Source organism: Neolamprologus brichardi, chromosome 22, assembly GCF_056152115.1.
Source record: "Neolamprologus brichardi isolate AB-2024 chromosome 22, ASM5615211v1, whole genome shotgun sequence".
NCBI lineage: Eukaryota > Metazoa > Chordata > Actinopteri > Cichliformes > Cichlidae > Neolamprologus > Neolamprologus brichardi.
Window position 1 is genome coordinate 8670819 of NC_142124.1, and position 23510 is coordinate 8694328.

The 23510-nt window shown below is 38.8% G+C and overlaps 3 protein-coding genes across 4 annotated transcripts; 2 read left to right on the forward strand and 1 right to left on the reverse strand.

Moving 5' to 3' along the window:
* Positions 1 to 9: 9 nt before the first annotated feature.
* fbxl6 (F-box and leucine-rich repeat protein 6) lies at positions 10 to 7388 on the reverse strand. Its single transcript, XM_006794410.3, has 10 exons — positions 7302 to 7388; positions 4484 to 5083; positions 3662 to 3820; positions 3526 to 3589; positions 2632 to 2763; positions 2126 to 2233; positions 1908 to 2021; positions 1133 to 1364; positions 673 to 913; positions 10 to 548 (listed from the first exon to the last, which is right to left on the reverse strand). The coding sequence occupies exons 2-10, from the start codon at positions 4999 to 5001 to the stop codon at positions 419 to 421; spliced, it is 1698 nt and encodes a 565-aa protein (XP_006794473.2). The 5' UTR covers positions 5002 to 5083; positions 7302 to 7388; the 3' UTR covers positions 10 to 418.
* A 473-nt stretch (positions 7389 to 7861) lies between these two features.
* On the forward strand, positions 7862 to 14162 carry LOC102791524 (uncharacterized). 2 transcript variants are annotated; one of them, XM_006794409.3, is made up of 3 exons: positions 7862 to 7911; positions 11142 to 11208; positions 11378 to 14162. In XM_006794409.3, the coding sequence occupies exons 2-3, from the start codon at positions 11148 to 11150 to the stop codon at positions 13930 to 13932; spliced, it is 2616 nt and encodes an 871-aa protein (XP_006794472.2). In that variant the 5' UTR covers positions 7862 to 7911; positions 11142 to 11147; the 3' UTR covers positions 13933 to 14162. The 2 variants fall into 2 exon arrangements, with proteins under 2 accessions (XP_006794472.2, XP_035765210.2); XM_035909317.2 differs by having other exon boundaries at positions 7864 to 8005.
* Positions 14163 to 15232: 1070 nt separating this feature from the next.
* Positions 15233 to 22315, forward strand: slc52a2 (solute carrier family 52 member 2). Its single transcript, XM_006794408.3, has 4 exons — positions 15233 to 15461; positions 18078 to 18942; positions 19026 to 19149; positions 21392 to 22315. Exons 1-4 carry the CDS (start codon positions 15332 to 15334, stop codon positions 21599 to 21601), a joined length of 1329 nt encoding a protein of 442 aa, XP_006794471.2. The 5' UTR covers positions 15233 to 15331; the 3' UTR covers positions 21602 to 22315.
* The last annotated feature ends 1195 nt before the right edge of the window (positions 22316 to 23510 follow it).

Genomic DNA, 23510 nt, shown 5'->3' on the forward strand with positions numbered 1-23510 from the left:
ACATGTTAAACATTTATTTTTGATCAAAAATACAAAAAAATAAAAATAAAAAATCAGAAATCACATTTTAAAAAAAGATACACGCAAATGAATATTTAGTTTTACAAATAAAATGATCTATATACAGTACTAGGTGTCACGCATTGTGTGTTGGTTATTGTCAAAACAAAAAACAAAACCCCCCACCTGACATTAATGCAGTAGTAACAGGTTTGCAAACTACTGCTTCTTGCATTCAAACACGGAAATGTCAATTTCGTACCAATAACAGGCAGAAAAAATGTCTATCAAAAAAGTCCTGAGGGCAAAATATTCACATCGATTAGACAATATAACCCACAGCGAGGCCTGCATTAAGATATTCAAGTCTGCCTTGTAAACTTGGTTTCTGATTCCTGGAACCACATGAATGTGAGAGCTACTCCAATTTGTCCAGCAGCTGCCGGATGTCTTCTTGGCCACGATAAATCCTCTTTACACCTCTTGGGAGATAGCGGCAGGATGAAAGGTTGAGGTAGTCTAGAGCAGTCATTTGTCCAATGACTGGCCTGCAAAACAAAGCACAGACGTGAATGGGAACGGCTCAGTTCTTTTTGGTTGCACTTTGTCTAATAAAGAGGTTATTTTGGATTTGCGGCGCTATTGAGGAAAGTACAAAACTACTACTACTACCTGAGTGCACGTGGTGTAATTCTGGTCCCACTCAAGTTTAGTGAGCGCAGTGTGTCTGCCTCAGCTTGACAAAGGTAACTCATTGCTAACTCCAAGTCTTCCTCAGTGAAGAGCTGATGTGCAATGTCCAGCTGTTGCAAAGTTCGACTCCATTTTTGGGTCAACGTGTGAAGTCCTTTCTTAAGCGATGACAACCCAACATGGCTGCTGAAATATTGTCCCCAGAACAAACACTCAAGCTCTGCCAAATACAAGACAGTAAAATAAAGCAGATAAATGTTTGAAATAGTTTAAAAATGTGAAGCCTTCAAATAATTCAGACACATTTTGTGTACAAACTGTACTAAACTGTCCTGACTCCAACTTCCAGGTCCTCATAGATTCATTCTGAAAAATCCAAACTGAGCTTCTCGGTATTGGTGACATAAAGCAAAAAGCATTGATTTCCTGCCGAACATACCTAGACACGGTAAAGCTGCAAGACCAGACGATGTGATTCGAGAACAGCCTCGCAGGTCCAGCACTCGCAGTTTCGGGGAATCGAAGAGAATGTCCCTCAAATCTCTGTCGGTCAAATAGGAAAACGATGTGGTTGCGATACAAAGCTCCTCCAGTAATGGGAAGCCTGATGTTGGGTCGATACCAAAACGCATTCCCTTATGAAGAGGTTGGACGTTCATCATTCGGAAGGTCTGATGGGAAGCAGTACGTAAGCGTCACGGGAGAACAAGTAACCTTTAGTAAAGTGCAAACTGTGCCAGTAGATAAGAAATTACAGCTACTGGCTTTAGTGCTACTTAGGCTTTTCCTTATTTTCTGTCACATACATGCTGCACAGTAGCCAAGTATAAGAGGAATAAGAACTACTTTAGACTGTCAATGAAATAAAATCATTCTACTAGAGTCCAAGAATAAAAGGTGGAGCAGGAATTGTGCAGAACATGTTCAATTAAATAACTGTTCTGTAGCATTTCAAAAAACTAAAAAAAAATTGAATTATATACAACCAGGGTTCATAACGATATTTTCAAATGCACCTTGTTTTTTCAACCAGCAGTCAAGAACCAATAGATCCAAAAAGTCTTTGAAAAGCTAGAATTTAAATATTAACAATAAAGAATCAATCAACAATTAATAAAACGTCTGCTTTTCTTCATCTTCTTGATTAAGAGTTTAAACTTTAATGTAAAAAAGCTAATGTAGTCACACTAAAACAGAGAAGACCTTTGTTTTACCTTGAGTTTAGGGCATGCCATCTGTAGTGCCTGGATGCAAACAGGAAGTTGGCAGTCTTTACTGTCAAGCTTGGTGTTGACCTCCAGCATCTCCAAATCGGGACAGCATCCCCGCTGGAAAAACAAAAAGCAATGCTCTGCATTTATTAAGCTCATTTGTCCAGCAGCACTGACTTTGTGTAGCACGTGTTTAACACACAAAGAGAGAAAAGTCTTACAGTGATTGCAGCCAGAAGTCTGTCAGTCTTTAGTCCATGACTGAACAATATTTGCCTGATCTGGCTCCCATGGTTTTCAAGATACTCAAGGAGTCCTTCAACCTGGAACTACAGCAAAAGCAAGTTATCCTGCAAATTCTCTACATGCAACCATGCCTGGCTGAATATAGGTCTCCTTATGATATATCGCCTATATAAAGTGGATGAAGTTTCTTATGAATAAAAAATGGTAATCTGCATTGAGAAAATATCCCTTAAAGATCATATAGTTAATATAAGACAAGTAAAAACAGTTGACATATTTTTCATCATAAATATCTGTTTATATTTGTGCTTAAAATTAAATTCTTGACAAACCCTTAAAGTTACACTTTAAATTTAGAGCAAGCATAGAGAACTTTCCCTGTACTGTAAAACACTGCACATTCATTACACAGTGAAACTCAAATAAAGCAAAAGATCTTTGCATGGCTTCTATTAGAAAATCTCTACACAGGTCCACGTACCTCTGAATACTGGAGATTTAAGCTGTGCAGGGAGCGGCTGTGCAGACCGAGGCTGTGGAAGGCCGCCGCTGTCACTCCTGTGCAGTAAGAAAGCTTGAGGGAGCAAAGATGAGGGCAGTACTGCGACACAACCTGATGATGATTTCAAAAAAAGCCACATACTAAGTATTAAATAATACAGATAAACCAAAATTTAAATGAAACATTTATTCCTTTATATATTGTTTTTAAGTGAACTGTAATTTATGTATGAACAGGATCCAAAATGAACAAACACCAGTGTGTGAAGGGGAGTTTCTCAGTTTAAGACTTATTTTGTATTCAGGCTTGTTAAATTTTTCCTGGTCTTGTCAAGCTAGGAAGAAAATATTCGCAACCAGTGTAGTTTTTTAATGTAATGTTGATGACAACCTGTAGTGAAATAATCAATCAATATGCTGGAAAATCAAAAATACTCTCTGGACAAAAACAATATCCTATTGGGATTTGGGGCTTATGGGATCAGGTTATATTTAATGATGGATATCTTAGTTCATTTTTCACTACAGGTTGTCATCAATATGTTCACTGTAAAATATAAAAGGGAGTTACTTCAATTTTCCTCCAACAAACACCAGAAATATTCTTTAACTTTACACTCTCTAAGCTTGAGAAGCTGAAACCAACTTATTACCAAGTAAAGAAAAATAATCAATGATTATCAAAACAGTTGCCAAGAAAACGGAAGTCTTGACTATAACTGTATTTTTAAAAATACATTAAGAAATGATTTTTATGTTCTTTTCTTTGAACTTGTGTGAGGAGAGCTTGTTTGTGGATTTGTATGTGTATGGATGTACTAATCATTTCAGATGAGAAGATCTTTCAAATAATGCTTAATTCTCGATGACTTACCTCTAATGCATAGTCAACGTTCTTTGTCCAGTGACACAGAGAAAAGTCTCGCAGCTGAGAGAATCTAGAAAACAACACAGTTTAGAATTCATTTACATGCTTAAGACTTAAGCAAAAAACTAAATAAAGTACAAACCTGCTGTGTGCCAGCCAGTCCAAAGTGTCCTTAATCTTCTTCTGAGTTTTTGGTAGTTGGCTCCTCCCTGGTGCAATCCAGCAGTGACCCACAGTCACTCTGTGCCACAGGATTGGACTGGAGGCAGCGGCGTTCCACAGACGACAAACTCTCCCCGCCCTACACCGAAAACACCAGGAAGAATTAAGCGGTGCGGTGCTTAGGACTGTCACTTGACCTCAAGAAGGTTCTCTGGGTTGGTATGCTGGCTCCCTCACACTCAGTGTCTCTATATGTTAGCCCAGTGACACACTATTGACACTTCCAAAGTGTGCCCCGCCTCTGACCCTATGAATGACAGCTGGGATAGCCTCCAGCCTCATCACAAGTCATCATTTGTGAATTGAATTAAATGGAAGAAGATGGATTCATTGACTTTTACTTCCCAAAGTAGAGCTGAAAAATGCATATCCAACACAGCTTTTTAAATGTGAGTATCTGCTTGTTCTATCATAGTAACGTGAATGCGTTAAACTGTTCAATCGCACAAAACAAACATGTAAAGAAATTCCCTTGAAGGGAGTTTTATCAGTTTTCTTAATGTTTATCCATAAAATTAAATAACTTGCAGTCTTAATAATAATAATAATAATAATAATAATAATAATAAAGGTTATGTAGAGAGATTCAGACTTTAAGTTATGAGATTGATATCCAAGGTATTGAAGTAAGTGAAAGATGATTAACTTGCATGAAATGATTTTGATTAAAATAGTGTATGCAACATTTCAGTCTTAATCTCATAAGTTTAATTACAAATAAATCACATGTAGGACACGATACCTGCATAAAAAGGGCACTGCTCCCTCTTGAATGACCACAATCTGAAAAATATTAATTAGCACCTCCTCAGGCAGGCTTTGGCCCCATCTGTGGTCGTCTTCTTCCTGAGTTATAAACAAATTTGAGACTTTTTCTTCTTTTTCTATAACTGGTTTACTTTCCAGTTTGGGCTTGGCATTGACTGTCTTCTTTTTCTTGACCTGACTGGCTTTTCCTTTCCCTTTTGCCAACTTCTTCTTTTTGCTCCCCTTCTTTTTCTTAAGAGTCCACACTGACCCGTCATACTGGGAGGTGGAACTCGATATAACGAGAAGCATATCTTCCCCTTGATGGACAGTATAACCAGGCCGGGCAGGTCTGGACACTCGAGCCTTTTTGTGCTTCTTTTTTGCTTTGGCATCTGCAGCTCTTTTCAAAGATGCCTTTTTTGGTTTTGCTCCAGCATCTCCTTGACCTGATGATGCACCTTCCTCTTTTCCCTGATTTTGTGTTGAGGCTTCTGCTTCAGATGCATCCATAGTTGCTGCTATCTTGAGTTTACAGTGAGATTAAATCCAGGAAAACCAGTTATCAGCATGATAGTCTCATAGGTGGTAATGTCTGGAATGAGAAGCAGATCAAGATAAGTCTGTGAGAGTAATCTGATCTCCACTGGGGGTAAAACAAAACGCACATAGTGAAGTGAGCAAAGTGGCAACAAAAACAAAACTGTAAAAATTGATTGTTCAGAACTCCCAATAGATGGGGAGAGATTTGGTGTGAAAATGTGTTGTTTTCCTCTGCAGAGGATACATTTTTGTGACATACTGCTCCATCTGTGAACTTTACTTAGACAGACTACAGACATCTGTTTTTAAACTAAGACATTTGATGTACTTTGATAACAAAGGGTAAGCAAATTACAGCTGCAGGGTTCAAAATAATTAGTGGCCCACTGGGGCCAGTTTCAATGTATCAATTCACTGGCCAAAATGAACCCACAAATTAGTATTTTTTTCACGCAGGTAGTATTTGCAAAGCGCGACTAAATAAAGCGGAGCTGTCTTTATGCAGTCTGTTTATTCAGTTTGAAATTATCATTAAATTTTTTTATAGCTAACAGAAGGCTAACAGCTGTGGTTCCTGCAGGGAAAGGGGGGTAGATAACGTTATACATGACAATTATTTTACAGCTTTGGATACCATTTATTTGGGAGATGTAACTTTATAAAATATAGGTCTAGTATTATTTTATACTACATTATTAAAGATAGAGCTTCCAGTATTAAACAATTAAATTGGCTTCTTTGGGTCATTAAAAATATTGTAGAGGCCAGTGAAAGTTTGTTATACAGGCCCGTAAGTCAAAACGTGGTATTGTGAACAGTGAACATTAAGAGGCTTTTTTTCTGATTTTTTAATTAATTCTACACCAGCTGAAATATTCAAAGCCAATATATGATAGTTAGAGCTGGGATAACATATAAATACAAAAATCTACTGTGGTATGACCAAACATCTAGAAAGATGTTATTTTTGTTAGTCACCTTCTTTACCTGCTTCCATCTGCCTCCATCTCACTCTCTCCCTACCATCATCTGTCACACCCACCCTCTGTATGTCCTCCTTCAATACATCCATGAATCTCCTCTGCAGTCTTCCTCCTGTCTGGCATTTCCATATTCAGCATCCCTTGTAAAATATAATCACTATCCCCCCGCTGCACATGCCCAAACCATTTTTAGCTTTGCCTATCAAACGTGTTCTCCAAATGACTGTCCCTCTGATATCCATCCTAGTCCCTTCCAAAGAAAATCTTCAACTCTAACACCTTCAGCTCCAATATCTTCAAACCATAAATCCTAGCAGGTCTCACTACCATCTTGTAAACCTTCCATTTAAGTCTTGCTGCTATGCTTCTGTCACAAATCACCCCATCTCCACCCACTCCATCTTCTTCATCTCTCTTGTGCACTGTCCTTAGGATGATTGACCCCAGGTATTTAAACTAACACTAACTTCACTAACTCTATGCCTTGCAGCTCCTCTATAACACCAGTCTCCATCTCATTCACAAACGTGGATATGTCTCGCTTCTACTGACTTTCATTTTTCTTCTCTTAAGAGCATACCTCCACCTCTCCAAACTCACTTACACCTTCTACCTACCTTCACTACATCTCACATTGTCCTCTGCAAATATCACAGTCCACGGAGACTTCTGCATGACCACATCTATAACAATGCCGAGTTGTTACAGCCACATGAAGCCAAGGATCCAATATTGCGCTGCAGAACTGTAATTTATTTAATTTGTCCCTGTTTTCTATTGTTTGGGGTTTCAATGTGGAGTACAGTAACTGCATCCTGAAAGAGGCTAAGGTGGATTTTACTGAATGCATTTGTAGTTTTGCTGATTCACTTTATGTAACGATATGAGCCATATTAACAGAAATTTGTTGCTCACGTTTGCTAACAAGCCGTTTTCCACTTCAAAACTGCGCGCGCATGTTCATTGTTTGCAAACAGAAAACGGCTCTACCGACGACTTTATGTGAAGCACGAGAAATGACGATCAAACGCAATATATTAACATTTTATTATTACTAAGCTCTTACTTAACTAGCCATCGTTTAGAGAGTTAGCTAACGCTACCTGGCACCAGTTAACTGAGCTAGTTCCCACAAATCACCCTGGAGCATAATATGACAAAATACGGCATGGAAATCGTTGCGACGGCGGCAGTAAGCATTATCAGAGCCTATCGATAATTAAACAAATGTTATTAACAGAAATGCTTTTTAAAACAATACATTTATAAATTGCTGTTTTACATTACCTGCCGCTCGATCACGAAGACAACTGCAATAAGTGGACCCACAATGCACTTCGCATTGTTGGTATTTTTTTTAACAAAAAACTTTATTAAATGTCTTCAAGTAACAAAATATTACCGTCGTTATAACACATTCAGCTGCAATTCCACGCAGACTAAATATAAATATATATATATATATATATATATATATATTTTAAAATAAATCTTTAAATCATTTATTTACTTATAGAGTTGCATTTCACACAAAACTGAGAGCATTTAAAAAATCCACCTGCTCATTATGAAACAATAAATAAAAATTTAAAATCATTAATTTGCATAGAAACACGCAATTTAACAATAAATATATAAAAGTGCAGTCTTTTCAATGAAAACTAACATCCTATAGGATAACACGTTAACCAACAACACAGTTAAAGTTGAAAATCTGTCGTTCCCCGTTTCTTTTTTTGTGGGGCTTCACGGCCGTTTCGCAGCAATGATTCGTTGAGACCTCGACAAATGCCCGCCTTCTGTAAAACCAACCAATCGTTGCAGCGCACGGTCTCCACCCCTTCATGGTGTATTCTGAGAGGGAGCGTGTCCCAGGCGCCTGGTGTTTTGTTTCTGGGTAAGAACTTGTACTACTAAATCATAAATTTACAGCGCATACAGTTCAAATTATTTGGGAACGCTACAGAACCCAGCACATCTTTTCTGCTCAGGTATTAATCACGGATTATTGCACTTTTGCATGCTTAGTTTTGTGCTAGTAAAGTAGGTGCTAATAGTAGCATGTTGCTCAGAAGGCTAGCATTAGCATGTAGATTTAGTCCAGCATTAGCATTCACTTAGAGATGTAGCTACACTCCTTTTTTTCTGAAAAACCTGCTTATAACGCCATTAAATCACAGGAATACTCACATATTTCGATGTATTTATACATGTTAGGAATTAATTATACATGTTTACTGATAATAAAACACACATAGTATCCAATAAGGATTCTTTACATAGCTTAGCCCCTCTCACAAGATAAATTAGTATGTGATGTACATGTTCGTCATACAAGTGTACTTAAATATATTATTTCTGCAGAATGTTTAGTTGTTGTTTTGTACTTTTGATCTGCTATGACATGCACCCCTGTAGTATTTAACAGCCATAGATATGGTAATTTTATTTATTCATCTATTTTTTGACTATTTATAATTACAGACCAACTTTTTAGAAATTCACTTTGATAAGTAACATCTTTTTATTTGTCAACATGTTATTAATAACTTTGTATTTGCATAACTTTAATAGCTAGTCAAAAACTTATAACTGACATGTATTCAAACACCATTGCAGGCATTTATATTTAATATTTTTTATTTTATAATTTACATGTTTGTTACCTAGTTTAGACTAGTTGTAGCTCTCTTTAATTCAGTTTTAATCAGTTAAAAATAATTATGATGATCACTTAAGTTGCTCCTGAAAACAGTGTTTACTGTTAAATGTTATTTGAGAAGTAAAAATTAAACTATGAATATGTCTTTTTGGAATTTTAACTAGTTAGAATATATGTCACACACTTTTGTAACATTACATTTTTTACTAGTACCAGCTATATTTAGAAAAATGGGTAATGGGTACAACAAATCACTGTAACATATGTAAACATATGTGGAAATGTAATATACATGGTAAAAACTAAGTTTCTACAATTCTAACAAGTTTGAAAGTCAATGTTTGATAGGACCATCTATATTCTTCAATGCAGCCTTGATTGTTTTAGACATGCTTTATTGTCATTTCTTTAAGAAATCTTCTCCAGGCTTCTTGAAGGGCATTTAAAGCTTTTCTTTGGAAGTTGCTTCCTCTTTGTTCCGTTCTCTGCCAATATCATCCCACACTGCTTCAGTGATGTTGAGGTTAGCCTGTGACTGATAGTGTTCAGTTGTGTGCTTTTCTATCCAGGTGTGCTTTTACTACATTGACAGGGATCATTGTCATGCTGAAAAAGGAAGTTGTAGCTAATCAGATGCTTTCCAAATTGTATCGCATTGTGGTAAAAATCTGTGTGCATTCTATCAGTTTTGACAAGATCCAGCTTCCTCAGATTTATTAAAGACACAACGCACACCATGCTGACATGTACTATATCTCAGCATATATGTTAGGATAACAGGTCTTTGGGAATCACCTTGTTCATCCAAAAATACTATTATATGTCTGTCACGCTGTGCTATCATTGGCATTTTTCATAAGCTCAAACAAACTAAAACTAAATGACAACACATATGTTTTGTGACAGGCTGCTAATAAGTAGTCTGATATGTATAAACATGCTGTCATCGCTTGACTTAGGTTTGTTTTTATACTCAAATAATTCAATAATTAAGCTAAATGGCTTAAAAACAAAAATACTCTGAAAGTGGTACAGAAATGGATGAAAACGCTCCCAGTGTCCAAAGAAACACTTTGAAAGAGCTTCAGAAAGCCTGGTAGTGTTGAAAACCACATCTGGTTGAGACAACATACAAAGAGATGGGGGATTGAATCATAGATGAACACATGAACTGGGCATATGCTTGATAAAATACAGACATATTAGAAATATAGTTGCTGATATATGCAATTCTTACAAGTGAAAAGTAAACTGTTTCTCTGTGTGAAAATGTAATTTTGTAAAAACAAAAAATTTAATGTGTTTTGTTTGAAAGTCAGATTGTTAGTAATCAGTCTGATTGATTAACTGAAAAGATTCAATTTAGTAACATGAAATTTTATTATAATGAGAAAAAAATATAAACAACTTGTTTTCTTTTTTAGGGAATACAGAGTGTCAGTGTTGTTTCTTTGCAGATGCTTAAAGCAAAGTCTCACATTTGTCTGAAAAAACTCAAGTCAAATATTTTCATCTTTGTGAGAGTTATGTCAAATTTCAGGTCCATTCTGAAATAATAGTTTTCTGAAAAAAGTATTTTAATGGATGAAGGTAGTGGTGTGTTGAGACATAGTACCCTAAATATTTGAAGGGCCGTTCTCAAGTAGTTTTCCAGATAGTGAAATTTCAAATTCCCTCTGAAAAGATGAAAACTAATGACAGTAGGGACCTGAAATTTTTAACACTAATGGGATTTTTTTCAGAGAAATTTGACGTGGCCTGGATCCAAGACATTTTATGAAAATACGGATAGTCGCGGTCGTTGTGTCCTTGGGCAAGACACTTCACCTACCGCCTACTGGTGTTGGCCAAAAGTGCCGATAGCGCGATATGGCAGCCTCGCTTCTGTCAGTCTGCCCCAGGGCAGCTGTGGCTACAACTGTAGCTTGCCTCCACCAGTGTGTGAATGTGTGTGTAAATGGGTGGATGACTGGGTGTGTAAAGTGCTTTGGGGTCCCTAGGGGGGACTACTAAAAGCGCTATACAAATACAGGCCATTTACCAATACAAAATATAAAATAAAATGACTTGACGCAATAAGGAAATGGTTGTTACTTGTTGTTTGTGCCATGATGCACTTTTTCTCACTGTGATGTATTAGAACTATTACTCTTTATGGGTTTTAGCAGGGGAAGATAAAAAATGTGCAAGAAAAACGGCAAAAATTATTATTAAGATCATCACATTTTGAAATATCAGCTACAGTTTTAACTGTTTAGCTTCAGTCATTCATCTTCATACAAATTTAGGACAAATTTGTCATTGTAAAAGCAGGGAAAAGTTCTCGTCCACTGTTATTTTGTTTGGTCTTTCAGATCTTAATCATGCTGATTTGTCATGCATTATCCATCCAGTTTTTGTCTAGAAAGCGTCGTCTTCTGTAGGCTGAGGACTGAAGAATTTCATCTCTGTCTCTTTTAAAACAGCATACAATGGAGGAGGGTCAAGATTTTTCTCTTTGTGGGAAAGCAGCTGTGACTGAAGCCAATCTAAGTAAGTCTGAATGCATTGCAAGTAAACAGCTACTTAGTAAAGCTTGTATTTAAGTCGCTTTTGCTGATAAACCTTCACATAGTGACTGTGCCTAATACCAGTTCATTTAAAAAGCCTTACCTCTTTGTTATGGTTTACATTTCTGATTACTTTGATTTCTATTTTTCAGGAGATGAGTACTACTGGAAGCTCGTTGCGGACTTCATTGGTCCTCAATCAGGAGAAGAATTAGAGCTTCAAAAGGGCCCCTGCAAGAACAGACTTATGATCCAAGTAGGACTTTTGAGAGAGGACAATAATTTTCCGTGGATTGCCATTGTGGATTGGCTCAAGAGGATCTTCCCCGCACATCAGTCAGCAGATTTTCGCCGTTTGATTGGAAGAGGCATTGCCACAACACTGAGTCTTGGATATGATGCAAGGCTGGTTTTCCTGGAATCAGATGTCAATTTTAATTTTGTTGGACCAATATGTGATAGCATTGGAGTCGAGCGGCAAGATCTTTTGGAAATGAGAGATTTTTCAGATCGGGCAAAGTCGATCGAAGTCACAAACGGCTTGATTCTTGAACTAAGCAATTTTGTGAGCAGGGAGAAAATTTCCCCAATTGTTCTAGTAAGTTGGCTTAGAAACTTCAACTCACAGTACTGTAAGAATGGCAATGTTCAAAGGGCATATCAAGTCCTCAAAGCCAAAATAAAAAAGTTAAAGGCGTTTTGCTGCAATTCAGAAACAAGAAGTAACAGGAGGAATGCATTGGTTGAAAATATGCTTCAAAGTCCGTTTGAACTGGTTCAGATAAAAGAGCCAAAGCTTATTGTAAAGAAACGCATGAGAAGAGATGAGAGCATATATTATGAAAAAGTTATAATCAAAGAGGAAGACGAGATTTTTGAAATCATGGAAAGTGAGGAGCCTGAGATGGACAGAGATGAAATAAGAGGACAAAACAATCATGCTGCTGTACATAGAAATTATGAGGATATGGATGTTTCCAACAGTGGAGACGAAACCTCGGGTAACACAGTAGAGTCTATGACTGTGCTTGACATCGCAATGCTGACTGTCCATAAACTGTCCAGTGTGTACAGCGGGAAAACGGAAGTGTGCAAGCAGGTTTCCCTGGATCTCCTTAAAAATCAGTACGCTCTGACATTCAAAGACAATCCAGCTATGGCAGTGTTTGAGAAGAAGCTCGAGGCTATGCATGAACACATTTCCCTTGTCTCTCCTGTCATGTTTCTAAACTACAATGCCAATTTCCTCGTTGATGTTCACGATGTAGTGGAACAGCACATATTTGACTTTGAAAAGGAGATCATTGAGTCAGCGGGAGAGAAGCTAGGCCGTGATAAGCTCCCTAAATTCAAGAACTTTGTCAATTTTCCAGAAAGCGCCACCTCACGGTATATTCACATGGCGTGTGATATCCTGAGCCCTCGCACCCCCGAGAAGAAAAACTACAGGAAGTACTGGGTGGCTTTCTGTGAGGAAAAGAATAATCCCTCCAGACTGGCGGTAAATCAGTCAAACAGATTCAACACCTACTTTGAAGCTGCTGCGGGTCTTATCCACCACCACAAAGAGATCGCTCTCTTCTTCTCAGATTTGCTGTCGCTGAACAACGATAAATGCCCGAACATTATTCTGGAGAGTGTTGCCGCAGATGCGAACGACACTGTGATTCAGAGCCTCGTATGTGTTCTGGCAATTGTGTACTGCAAAATCCTCGGTCCTTACTGGCAGCTTCTGAAGAGTGGAGGAGAGTACGCCCTCTACAGCCAGTACTTACTTTATCTCTACCAAAAATTTCTCGATTGGTCCAAAGATCCTTCAACTCTGCTGGAACCAGAGGAGGCTACAGATGTCTTTCTGCAGTACCCACTGCAAGAGAAAACCTTTGACGGAGTGTTTCACTACTGTGGGCAGTGGCACACGAATCGAGATCTGATCAGAGCTTGCTTGAAGAGGACGATAAAGGTGATTGCTTCAGTCACTGAAGAACACCTCAAGGATTTTCTGCCAGGAGGAAAATTTTCCCAAATTCCTTCCACCAATTTGAGCTTGCAGTTGGTCAGTTGCACATTCTCTGTTTTGATGGCCGAGTACCCCTTTGGCCACACATACCCTTACAAGAGGAAAAGGCCTGAGAAGTCAACAAAGTACTCTGTAGATAAGAACTTGTCATCAGGCAGCTCCCAAGAAGACAAATACCAATCTGCTTCATCTGATGAGAGCTCTGACGACTCTGACTCTTCCATTTTGGAAGTTAGAAGGACCTCAAAAGAAACCCGCAGTCCACAGATGAAAAAAGGTTATGCCAGCAAAATAGAAAAGGCAATAAAGGTGTATGAGGAGATAGAGGAGAACATGGACAGGGATTACATAATAGCTCAAGTGAATAGAAACGGAGGGCCATGCAAAACTCAGCAGGATGTCGATAAAATGATGCTGCGTTTCGATGGAAAATCGCGAGCTGAGAAACGGGAGGGGCTGCGCTGCGAGATCGTGTATCAGAAAATGATTCTGAACAACGCAAACTCTCACCTGGATATGGTTTTCCACAACAGCACACAAATGGCACTGAAGCTGAAGCTTGCACTTCCGCGCGTAAAGCCTGGCTACTCTATCGTTTTGGCGCCTAGAAGGACCAAAAAGAAGCCGGTGCTCAAGGACACGACGGAAGCTGCGACCGGTCCGAGTCAAAGCAGCAGCGGCACATGAGTGCTTTAACTGTATGATATCTAGAGAAGAGGTCAAGAGGATGAAATCTTATCATGTGACTTCCTCATGTGACTGCATGGCTTCAGACTAAGCAAAAACACACTTATCACATAATGAATTATTTTGTACATGCCATTAGTTGGAAAGACTGGATATTTTTAGTATTATGTTTTTTGTGATAATTTCGATGAGTTTGTAACTAATCCTCACATAAAATTTGAAGAAATTGACCACTGTCAAATTATTTTACTTAATTTATCAACCAAACGACAAAATGTCTGGATGTTGTTGTTGGTGACCTCGTGTTTGTCAGATCTGAAGGGCATTTGTGTTTGTATCACAAGCCTCAGTGTGAGTGAGTTAATCAGCTATGTCAACGAGTTCATGATCATAAACTCTTGCGCCCCCTTATCCTTTAACCCTTGTGTATTGTTTGGGTCTGCTGGATCCATTTTCTGAATTCACTATAAAGAAAATCATCGTGTTTATTGTTTTAACCTTAAACTCAGAACACAAAACAACATAAAGGGTTAAATAAATCGAAGTTATTTAAAGCTAAATAAACACCACACAAAGGTAAAAAACAAAAATAGGGTGGCAGTGGGATTGCTATATCGAAAGTCATAGTATTGGGATCTTCTCTTTTTTTTTAATTATTAAAATGCTAGAGAAGAGCAGCAAAGCCCATTGTTTGGCTGTAATAAGTCTAATTAGCTGTTAAAGTAGAGATAGTGTCGCAATTTAAGCAACAATCAGTGTTGACTTACCACAAAAACAAAAAAACAAGCAACCCCCTTTAATTATTTTAAAGGTAACAGTTGTTTACAATGAGCCGTCTGTGAGTTGCCCGCTGGATCGCAAACAAGAGAACTCCAAGCCTATTCAAGATGGTGCCTTCACTGTTGTCGGAATGTAGAGAATTCCGTATCGAGTATGAAAACGCTCCAACCGAGTTAATGTCCAAACGTGTTATATTAAACGGTGCTTTAAAAATTTGGAGCTTGTATGTGTCAGAGAACCACTGTAAGAATAGGGAAAACACGCGGTGCTGTAGGAAAGGGCAGCATACCAGAGTGCGGTAATTAAAAATGACTTAGAGGTCATAATTACATTGAATTACAATTCACGATACAACTTGGCAGCGAACCTAGTGTGGAATGTGTACTTTGCTTAAGTAGAAAAAATGCAAAATTGAAGCGCGTAAAAGCCTAAATAAATTTTTTAAACCGATTATTTAAGTTCCGAGCGGTTTCGAAGGCAGCCGAAGGGGCGGAACTTTGCGTAAACGTCCTCTGTTTCGAGTCCCAGATAGGGAGGTATGGAGGAACACGCTGGACACAAGCTGAGGCAAGCGTTTTATTAGCGTTTCTCTGTTGAATTAGCCGGACTAAGCGCGACCATGTCCGGTGGGTGGTGGAGCAGTGCCGCGGTGAGCCACGGGCTCATGGCTCTGTTCGCCATGGGTTCCTGGATTTCTGTCAACAGTCTGTGGGTCGAGCTCCCGGTGATTGTCGGCGTGCTACCCGAAGGTAGGTTGTAGGAAGCGCCACCAACAACCCCACGCTTCCCCGCTTTGACCTTTCCCCTACTAATCCATAGCGTGCATCACAGCGTTTCCACATTATTTGAGTTCATTGGTTTTATTATATAGGTTCTGGAGGCGGTGGTGAACAATAACAGCTAGCTCCACCTTATTGTTACATTATCAGTCTATGCATTCAAAATTGGTTAGGTGTAGCGTTCAAATGTAGTTGTGTTTTCGAGTTTTTTAAGAGATGGCGCTCTTACTTTGTTCCTCGGCTGTTGTTAATGTGCGAGTTTAGACTTTACATACTAAACTGCTAAACCTGTTATTATTATCTGCAGTATAGTTTATAGGCTGTTATATCCGATGTTATGTAGTTATAACTCCTGCATTAACATTGAAATGCTTCAGTGTTATATATTTACAATATTATTTCTGAGGCCCAACATTTAGTCCATGGTCTCTATAATTTCATTTGTTTTGGAACTTTTCACCACCAAAATTGAAAATTAACTATAACAGATGATCTGTACAACAGCTGTGGCCGTGCACAGTTACCAGTTTAGAGATTACTGTGCACATTTTAACTATGTTTTACCAAATTGCTTCTTTATACCTTTGTCGGGTAAATGATAAAATAATGATAGATTGAAAGGTAACCTTTATTATTCCATTGTTTTTCTATAGCCACGCTGTACATATTTAGATGTTTGTTTACTTATAACTTCAATTTTGCATACTTTGCTATTTTTCCACATTGCCTGGTGCAAACCAAATGCTTCCTATAGATTTACTCATTTACCTATGTACACTCAGTGGTTACTTTGTTAGGTACTACTGTTCAGCTGCCAGTCACGTAGCAACAACTCATTGGATTCAGGTATGTAAACATGGCAAAAATGATGTTGAAGTTTAAACTGAGAATCACAATGGAAGGAAAAAAGATGATTTAAGTGCCTTTGTTGGTGTCACTGAATTGAAACTGCTTATCTACTTGAAGTTTCCCCATGAACATCTCTGGAGTTTCCAGAAAATTATTTAAAATTGAAAAGCTGTCCACTGTGTAGCTCAGCAGCTGCACAAACTTGAAACCTTAGCAGCCAAAACAACATTGGATCACAGTCCTGTTGTCTAAGAACAAGAAACTTAGTCTACAGTTCACACAGGCTAAAAACAAAACAAAACTGGACAACAGAAGATTGGAAAATGTTTCTTCATCTGTCTCAATTTCTGCTGCAAAATTTAGATGACAGGGTCTCACTTAGGCGTAAAAACATGAACGCATGGATCCATTTTGCCTTGCATCAACGAGGCTGCTGGTGTAATAAGGTTGGGGATATTTACTTGGCAAAGTTTGGGTCTCTTAGTACCAACTGAGCATCATTTAAATGCCACAGTCTGAGTACTGCTGCTCACCGTGTCCATCGCTTTAGGACCACAGTGTACCCATCTTCTGATGAGTCATGTGTCATGTCACAGTGCTCAAATAATCTCAAACTGGTTACTTGAACATGACAGTGAGTTCACTGTACACTAATGGCCTCCAGTCACCAGATCCCAGTGCAATAGAGTTCATCTGGGATGTGGTGGAGATTCTCATCATGGATGTGCAGCTGACAAATCTGCATTATCTGTGTGATCCTATCATGTCAATATGGACCAAAACTCTGAGAAATGTTTCCAGCATGCATGAATTCTAAGGGCAGTAAGGGATCCAACCCAGTACTTGCATGGTGTACCAATTGAAGTGACTTGAAGTGCTTCATCATGGGATGATATTTATGAGAAAACTTCAGTGGGTTCATCACATATTTGTAGGGGTGTTATGACCCAGTCATGATCAAGAGACCAGGTTTTAGTTTTTAAGCTATTTTTTTTTAAATTATTCATCCACTCAAAGTCAAAACTGAGGTATGAACATAACTGTGGTTTTCAATCAGTGTTACAAAGCTGCATGTTAGTTATAACTAAACTTTATTACAGGCTAAGTGTCATCTTGATCTAAAACTCAAATCTACAACTAAAATTTTCACTAAATGCATTCCTCTGTTTGACACATATTGGGGCCAATCTGAGAAAACACAAAAAAACACAAACTAAAAATTTCCTGTGTTGCAGTTATGTTTGAAAATGGCTAATATTCTGTCAGACTGGCTCATATCCAGCTTACTTACACTTGCACTGGTTAGAGGTTTCTTGCTTATATCCATTTAATGTCTTTGTGGTTATCCAAAGGACACCTTTTCGTTAACAAGACACCACAGACAAACACAGTGAATACCAGTTATTTTATTATGAGTTTACTGCCTGATGAGGGCAGCAAACTCACAATATTGAACTTGCTGTGAACTCAGGGAGTAGGTCGCAGCATCACTCTATAACAAAATAACTCTTGATGCAATAAAAACAGATTAGCATCGTTTAATAGAAACATACATGCACAAAATTGTTTTTAAAAAGCACCTTAAGATCAGCAGAATAATGTGGTATCCTTATTTTTTTTAAAAGAACACAAATATGAATTCAAAAGAATCAAAACACATTTATTAAACAAAATTGTAAAAATGTGTTCTTATTGAGATCTTATTACTTTAACTTGTTTGTTTTGCTTCTCTTTTAGGCTGGAACCTGCCTGCTTACCTCTCAGTGCTTATAGCATTTGGGAACCTGGGACCAATAGCAGTGACCATCACACACCACTGTGCGCCTGGGCGCTTAAACGAACGCCTCACCATCCACTGCATCCAGATACTGGCAGTGGTGGCGTCCGCTTTTCTGGCCGTCTTCTGGTGCCACACTGTCATGGTGGCAGGAGAGCAGAGATCCGTACCATTCCTGGTCTTGACTTTCGTGTTATCGTTTGTTTGCTGTACGTCCAACGTGACCTTTCTGCCTTTCATGTTCCGGTACCCACCTCAGTATATCCGCACTTTCTTCATTGGTCAAGGTTTCAGCGCCTTGTTCCCTTGTATTGTGGCGTTGGGACAAGGTGTTGGCAAGCTGGAGTGTAAAACTGTGAACGGCACAGTGCAACCAGAGTATTTGAAAGAGAACTTTCCCGCCCAGAATTTCTTCTGGTTCTTGTTTGTGATGCTCTCAATCTCTGCTCTGAGTTTCCTGGCTTTGACGCAAAGACCGTCAGAGTCAACGCAGGGTTCACCGCCACCGCCACCGCAGGAGTCTGACAGTGGTGCAGCAGCAAAGGATGAAGAAGAGACGCACCGATTGTACAACGGAGGGACGCCAGTGTCTGAGGAGCAGGTGCGGGTGGAGGAGCAGCCACCGGCTCAGACATTTTGGACACCACGAAACATCTTCCTGCTCGTGCTGCTCGCCATCTCCAACGCCCTCACCAATGGAGTCCTCCCATCTGTGCAGAGCTTCTCCTGCCTGCCCTATGGCACCATGACCTTCCACCTCTCTGTGGTCCTTGGAAACATAGCGAATCCCGTAGCGTGTTTTCTGGCTATGTTCGTTGTCCTCAGGTGAGAACACAGAAATAAAGACTTATTTGTGAGATTTCATTGTTATATTTACACTTCTTCTCATGAAAACTTGTCTTTTCCAGATCCTCTACACCTCTGGGATTTTTGGCTTTGGTGGGTGGCGTATTTGCTGCTTATCTCATGGCGTTAGCGGCCCTCAGCCCCTGCCCGCCGCTCCTAGGAAGCCATGCTGGTGTGGCTTTAGTGGTGAGTGGGTTCATTTATTTCTGGGCTGGGGTGTTACATCCCGTCAAGGAGGCTGAGACACATCCTGAAAATGTTGTACGCAGCCACAAATACAACTTTGAACAAAGAGTAGATGTTGTGTTTATTATTTCAGCAGAAATAATCTGGCCTTTAAGCCAAGGCCAGAAATAACAAGCAAACAAAGCTGTTTATAGAGGCAACAAATGTTGGTTGGGTGATGGGGAAGGGAATGATCCTCTGGAAGTGGTGGCCATCTTGGCTCCTTACGTAGCCAGTGGTTCTCAGTTAGGAGCTGTAAACTTGAGCAATTTGATTTATTTATTTAAACAAATAAATGAATCAAAATTACTATTTTTAAGCTTAACCTTTAAATAAAATTAGTTGACATCTATAGTATAACAACAATGGATACATTTCTAAATGGGCATGATAAATAAAAATAAAGCTGATTTTAAATAAAGAAAGAAAACGAATTCCCACATTTAAACTAGTATTTTTAGGGAATCTCATTAAGCCCTTCCTCGTTTGACCCTCAAAGGGATTTGTGTCTCCTCCCTGAGGATCATTTCCTTTTTAGGTGAATGTACAACGCGCCAAATCAGAGCAAACTAGGAACTAGAAATTTTAAGGTTAAAGAGTGCCTTCATAGAGCCTTTGATTATGCATTATAGGTCTGCAAAAAAAAATTTCAGCTGCATGGGATATTTTTGTTAAATTTTATGTTTTTTTATGGTGCTGAATCCAAAAATGATTTCCACTTCCCTCTATCATGTACGGTTTTGCAAAACATGAGGAGTTTACATAAAAAAAAGCACAACAGCAATGAAAAAAAAATCAATATTTTATTAAAATGAACCATGCATAATTTTTCTGAGATTTCTTACCTTTCGCTATGAACAAAATAAACCTGTTGGGACGTGATCATCTGAGCTCCTCGCACCGCCAAACCCACCGTACCCTCCCCTCCCCCTCCTACTGATCCCCCTCATTTCCTCACATTTTCTATTTGCATTTCTCTCGAGTCTCACGCTTAGAAATGGTAAATGGTAAATGGCCTGTATTTATATAGCGCTTTACTAGTCCCTAAGGACCCCAAAGCGCTTTACATATCCAGTCATCCACCCATTCACACACACATTCACACACTGGTGATGGTAAGCTACAATGTAGCCACAGCCGCCCTGGGGCGCACTGACAGAGGCGAGGCTGCCGGACACTGGCGCCACCGGGCCCTCTGACCACCACCAGTAGGCAACAGGTGAAGTGTCTTGCCCAAGGACACAACGACCGAGACTGTCCAAGCCGGGGCTCGAACCGGCAACCTTCCAATTACAAGGCGAACTCCCAACTCTTGAGCCACGATCGCCCCGAAATATTAAATTAATGTAAGAAATCATTATTGGATATGTTTTTTTGACTCAAGTATAAGACACCAGATTTCAATTTAAAAAGGGAAATTGTACACGTAATTAAACTACAAAACTGACGTGATGGAATTTTAAAGATATTTTTCACGGTTTCAGTGAAAATCTATAAGAAACAGTCAAAAAATCCTATGCGATTTTTTTTGGCTGCAGACCTGCATTATTTAGTACTGGATGATCAGTTGTCTTTGTGTTTAAGAATCAAAAATCCCAACAGATTTTTTTTCACTTCATATTTAACATTTCTGCATGTTTTTATTTATTTAAACATTTTTCCTATATATAGTCATCAATTTGCATTTTTTGCTGTGATACATCTTGTATAAAAATTGTTCTAAATTTTACCCCTGAACTTGTACTGAATACTTTTCTGACCTTTAATAATCATGATTAAGAAGTCTACTAATAACGGCTTCCTGAGAATAATAGCCCATCTTTATAGTGAGCTATAAATATAGCCTGCTAGCTGTTTTAGTGTCATAAAACCTCACAATCAGTGAAATCTTGTTGCTTGCTCAGTAATGATACTTGGAGCAGGTTGCGATGTGCCGATCGGAGATTATAGGAGTGTAAATTACACTCACGCGCACCCAGTTCCTCAGTCGGTGTACTTTATGAAGCAAAACAGTACATTGGTATAACTTTACCTCTGAAAATGAATCCAAATGCCTTTATAAGCAGTCAGAATTGTAGACAGGAGTCTACATGAGTTACAACAGATCTTTAGAGGCCCACACTCCTTCAGTCCCACCACATTTTCTTCTGTTTTTAAATAATATCCTTCACTGATTTCACCTGCCCATTTGTGCCCCCTACAGGTCATCTCCTGGATTGTTTTCACTGGTGCCTTTTCCTATCTGAAGGTGGTGATCGGTACGTTGCTTCACGAGGCGGGTCACGCCGCCCTGCTGTGGTGCGGCATCTCCATCCAGGCCGGCTCTCTTATCGGAGCTCTCGTCATGTTTCCTCTGGTGAACGTCTACAACGTGTTCACCAGAGGCCAAGAATGTGTCCAAGAATGCAGTTAGCAGGAGTGAAATGAGTGCAGTTTTTCTGTAAGCACACACGCCTCTCGTTCCTGCCCCATGGGAAATGGCCAAATGAATTCTGTTTTTCTGGTTCCTGAAAGATGTAATGTGTATTTCTTGCAGCTACTTCTTCTTAAGGATCATGCCTCACATGAGGCAGCCTCTCCTGATTCAGAGGTCTCAAGTCTGTGGAAGTAAAAACATTCCCAAATAATGGGAGCATTGTGTTGCAGGATTGGCCATGGGGGATGTAAAATGCATATGATGCTGTAAAACCTTTAAAGTGCTTTGTGCTTTTTATAATGAACCTTTGTAGTTCAGGTTGTTTATCGCAGCAGAGGAGCTGCTGATGGACTTTTCCCATCACAACTATCACGTGAAAGGTTATTTGCACTCAGACACAACGGCTAACTTGTTCGTCCTCATGTACTGATGCTGAACCGAATGATTCACTAACTACATTCTTTCAATGTAGAAAGGCAGCATTAATGTTTTATTTTATATTCAGATGTGTTGCTACCTCCTTTTTATGCCATGAATTGATTTTTTTAAACTGATTCTGATTTTCTGTTAAGCTCCTCATGAAAATGGTAGAATTTATATTGAAGTTTTAAACTTTTTGCAGTCAGATCCATTCACAGTTCTTGATCTCTCGGCTGAACTGGGAACACCTCGGTGTTCTCCTGGGCAAGCAGGAGGCGGCGGCTGGGGAGAGGGAGGGAGGATAAGCGAAAAAAATGGACGGATGGAAAGTGTTCTTTAGATTTAAGTTTACTTGACATTAGTGATAATGTTATCTTAAGGGAACGATACATGCCTGACAGTCACTAATCAGTGAACAAGGAATTTCTTTCTTAAAGTCCTTAAAGTAATGATTTTGCATCGTTGATATGCAGTTAATGTAATTTTACTAACCATGCTGCTACACTGTATCAGCTTTATTAAACTCTTCTGTTTACACAGGAAGAACATCTGTTAAGCTGCTTTGAGGATTTCAATGTAATACTGGGCTTTTTGTTTTAATACCAATGAAATGTTATTTGGTAATTTCAAATGGATTGAATTTTGCATTTATGTAATTCATGGATTTTGTTTGATTTTGTTTTTTTCTTCTTTTTACGTTGTCTTGTATAACAATGTTATGAATAAAACTATTCATGGGTAAAACTGCTCTTTGTTGTTTTAAAATATCAGTATTGAGGATAGTTTGCTTTTTGTGTTTTGTATTTTTGAGCTTGCAGTTAATTCTGGAAAGTTTTTTTTTTTTAAACACAAGTCATCTACACTCATATGTTGTGTGACTATGAAGCAATCAACTTTTAAAATGTTAAAAGTCTTTGTGCCATATATAAACATCATTTCTAAAATAATCTGCACATCTGACATAGTTGTAGAGACAGTAGCTAACATTAGGCTTCAGTCACACAGGGTTTGAGACAATCACCAGTTGCCAAGGGAAAAATGTGTGTATGTGTGTGAAAAAGGTGTGTAACCTCTTTGGCTGCTACAGATTTGCAGCGCTCGCCTGTGGAAGCCGCCATCCTGTCCGCAGATACTTGCAGAACAGTAGTGAAAACAAAAATACAAGACAGACTGTAAAGTAGAACACAGGAAAACTGCAATGAAACATTTATTTTAACAATGTAAGAATACTAAAGTGACTTGACATTTATTTCCATATTTTATAGGCACACAGCTGATGGCTTTGAGCTTTTATCCACATTCACTTTGCCAAATAAAGAAAGTACGTTGGTCAAACTCAGTAAATCAGGCATCCAGTTATACAATGTTGCATTTTGCTCCTTTGGTCAGTAACTGCTGCAGTGGTGTGGAGGGATTATCCCTCTCCCCCCCACCAGGTTTGGACATATAACATCCATCCAGTGTCAATTCATGAACCTGTCACACA

Excerpts from the sequence above, each read along its gene's own strand:
- fbxl6 (XM_006794410.3), bottom strand. The coding sequence starts at position 5,001 with ATGGATGCATCTGAAGCAGAAGCCTCAACACAAAATCAGGGAAAAGAG. Across the intron at positions 3,821-4,483 it reads GCAGTGCCCTTTTTATGCAG|GGCGGGGAGAGTTTGTCGTC; the intron begins GTATCGTGTCCT and ends TTTTCGGTGTAG. Across the intron at positions 1,365-1,907 it reads TGGCATGCCCTAAACTCAAG|ACCTTCCGAATGATGAACGT; the intron begins GTAAAACAAAGG and ends GCTTCCCATCAG.
- LOC102791524 (XM_006794409.3), top strand. The coding sequence starts at position 11,148 with ATGGAGGAGGGTCAAGATTTTTCTCTTTGTGGGAAAGCAGCTGTGACT. Across the intron at positions 11,209-11,377 it reads TGTGACTGAAGCCAATCTAA|GAGATGAGTACTACTGGAAG; the intron begins GTAAGTCTGAAT and ends TCTATTTTTCAG.
- slc52a2 (XM_006794408.3), top strand. The coding sequence starts at position 15,332 with ATGTCCGGTGGGTGGTGGAGCAGTGCCGCGGTGAGCCACGGGCTCATG. Across the intron at positions 15,462-18,077 it reads TGTCGGCGTGCTACCCGAAG|GCTGGAACCTGCCTGCTTAC; the intron begins GTAGGTTGTAGG and ends CTTCTCTTTTAG. Across the intron at positions 19,150-21,391 it reads ATGCTGGTGTGGCTTTAGTG|GTCATCTCCTGGATTGTTTT; the intron begins GTGAGTGGGTTC and ends TGCCCCCTACAG.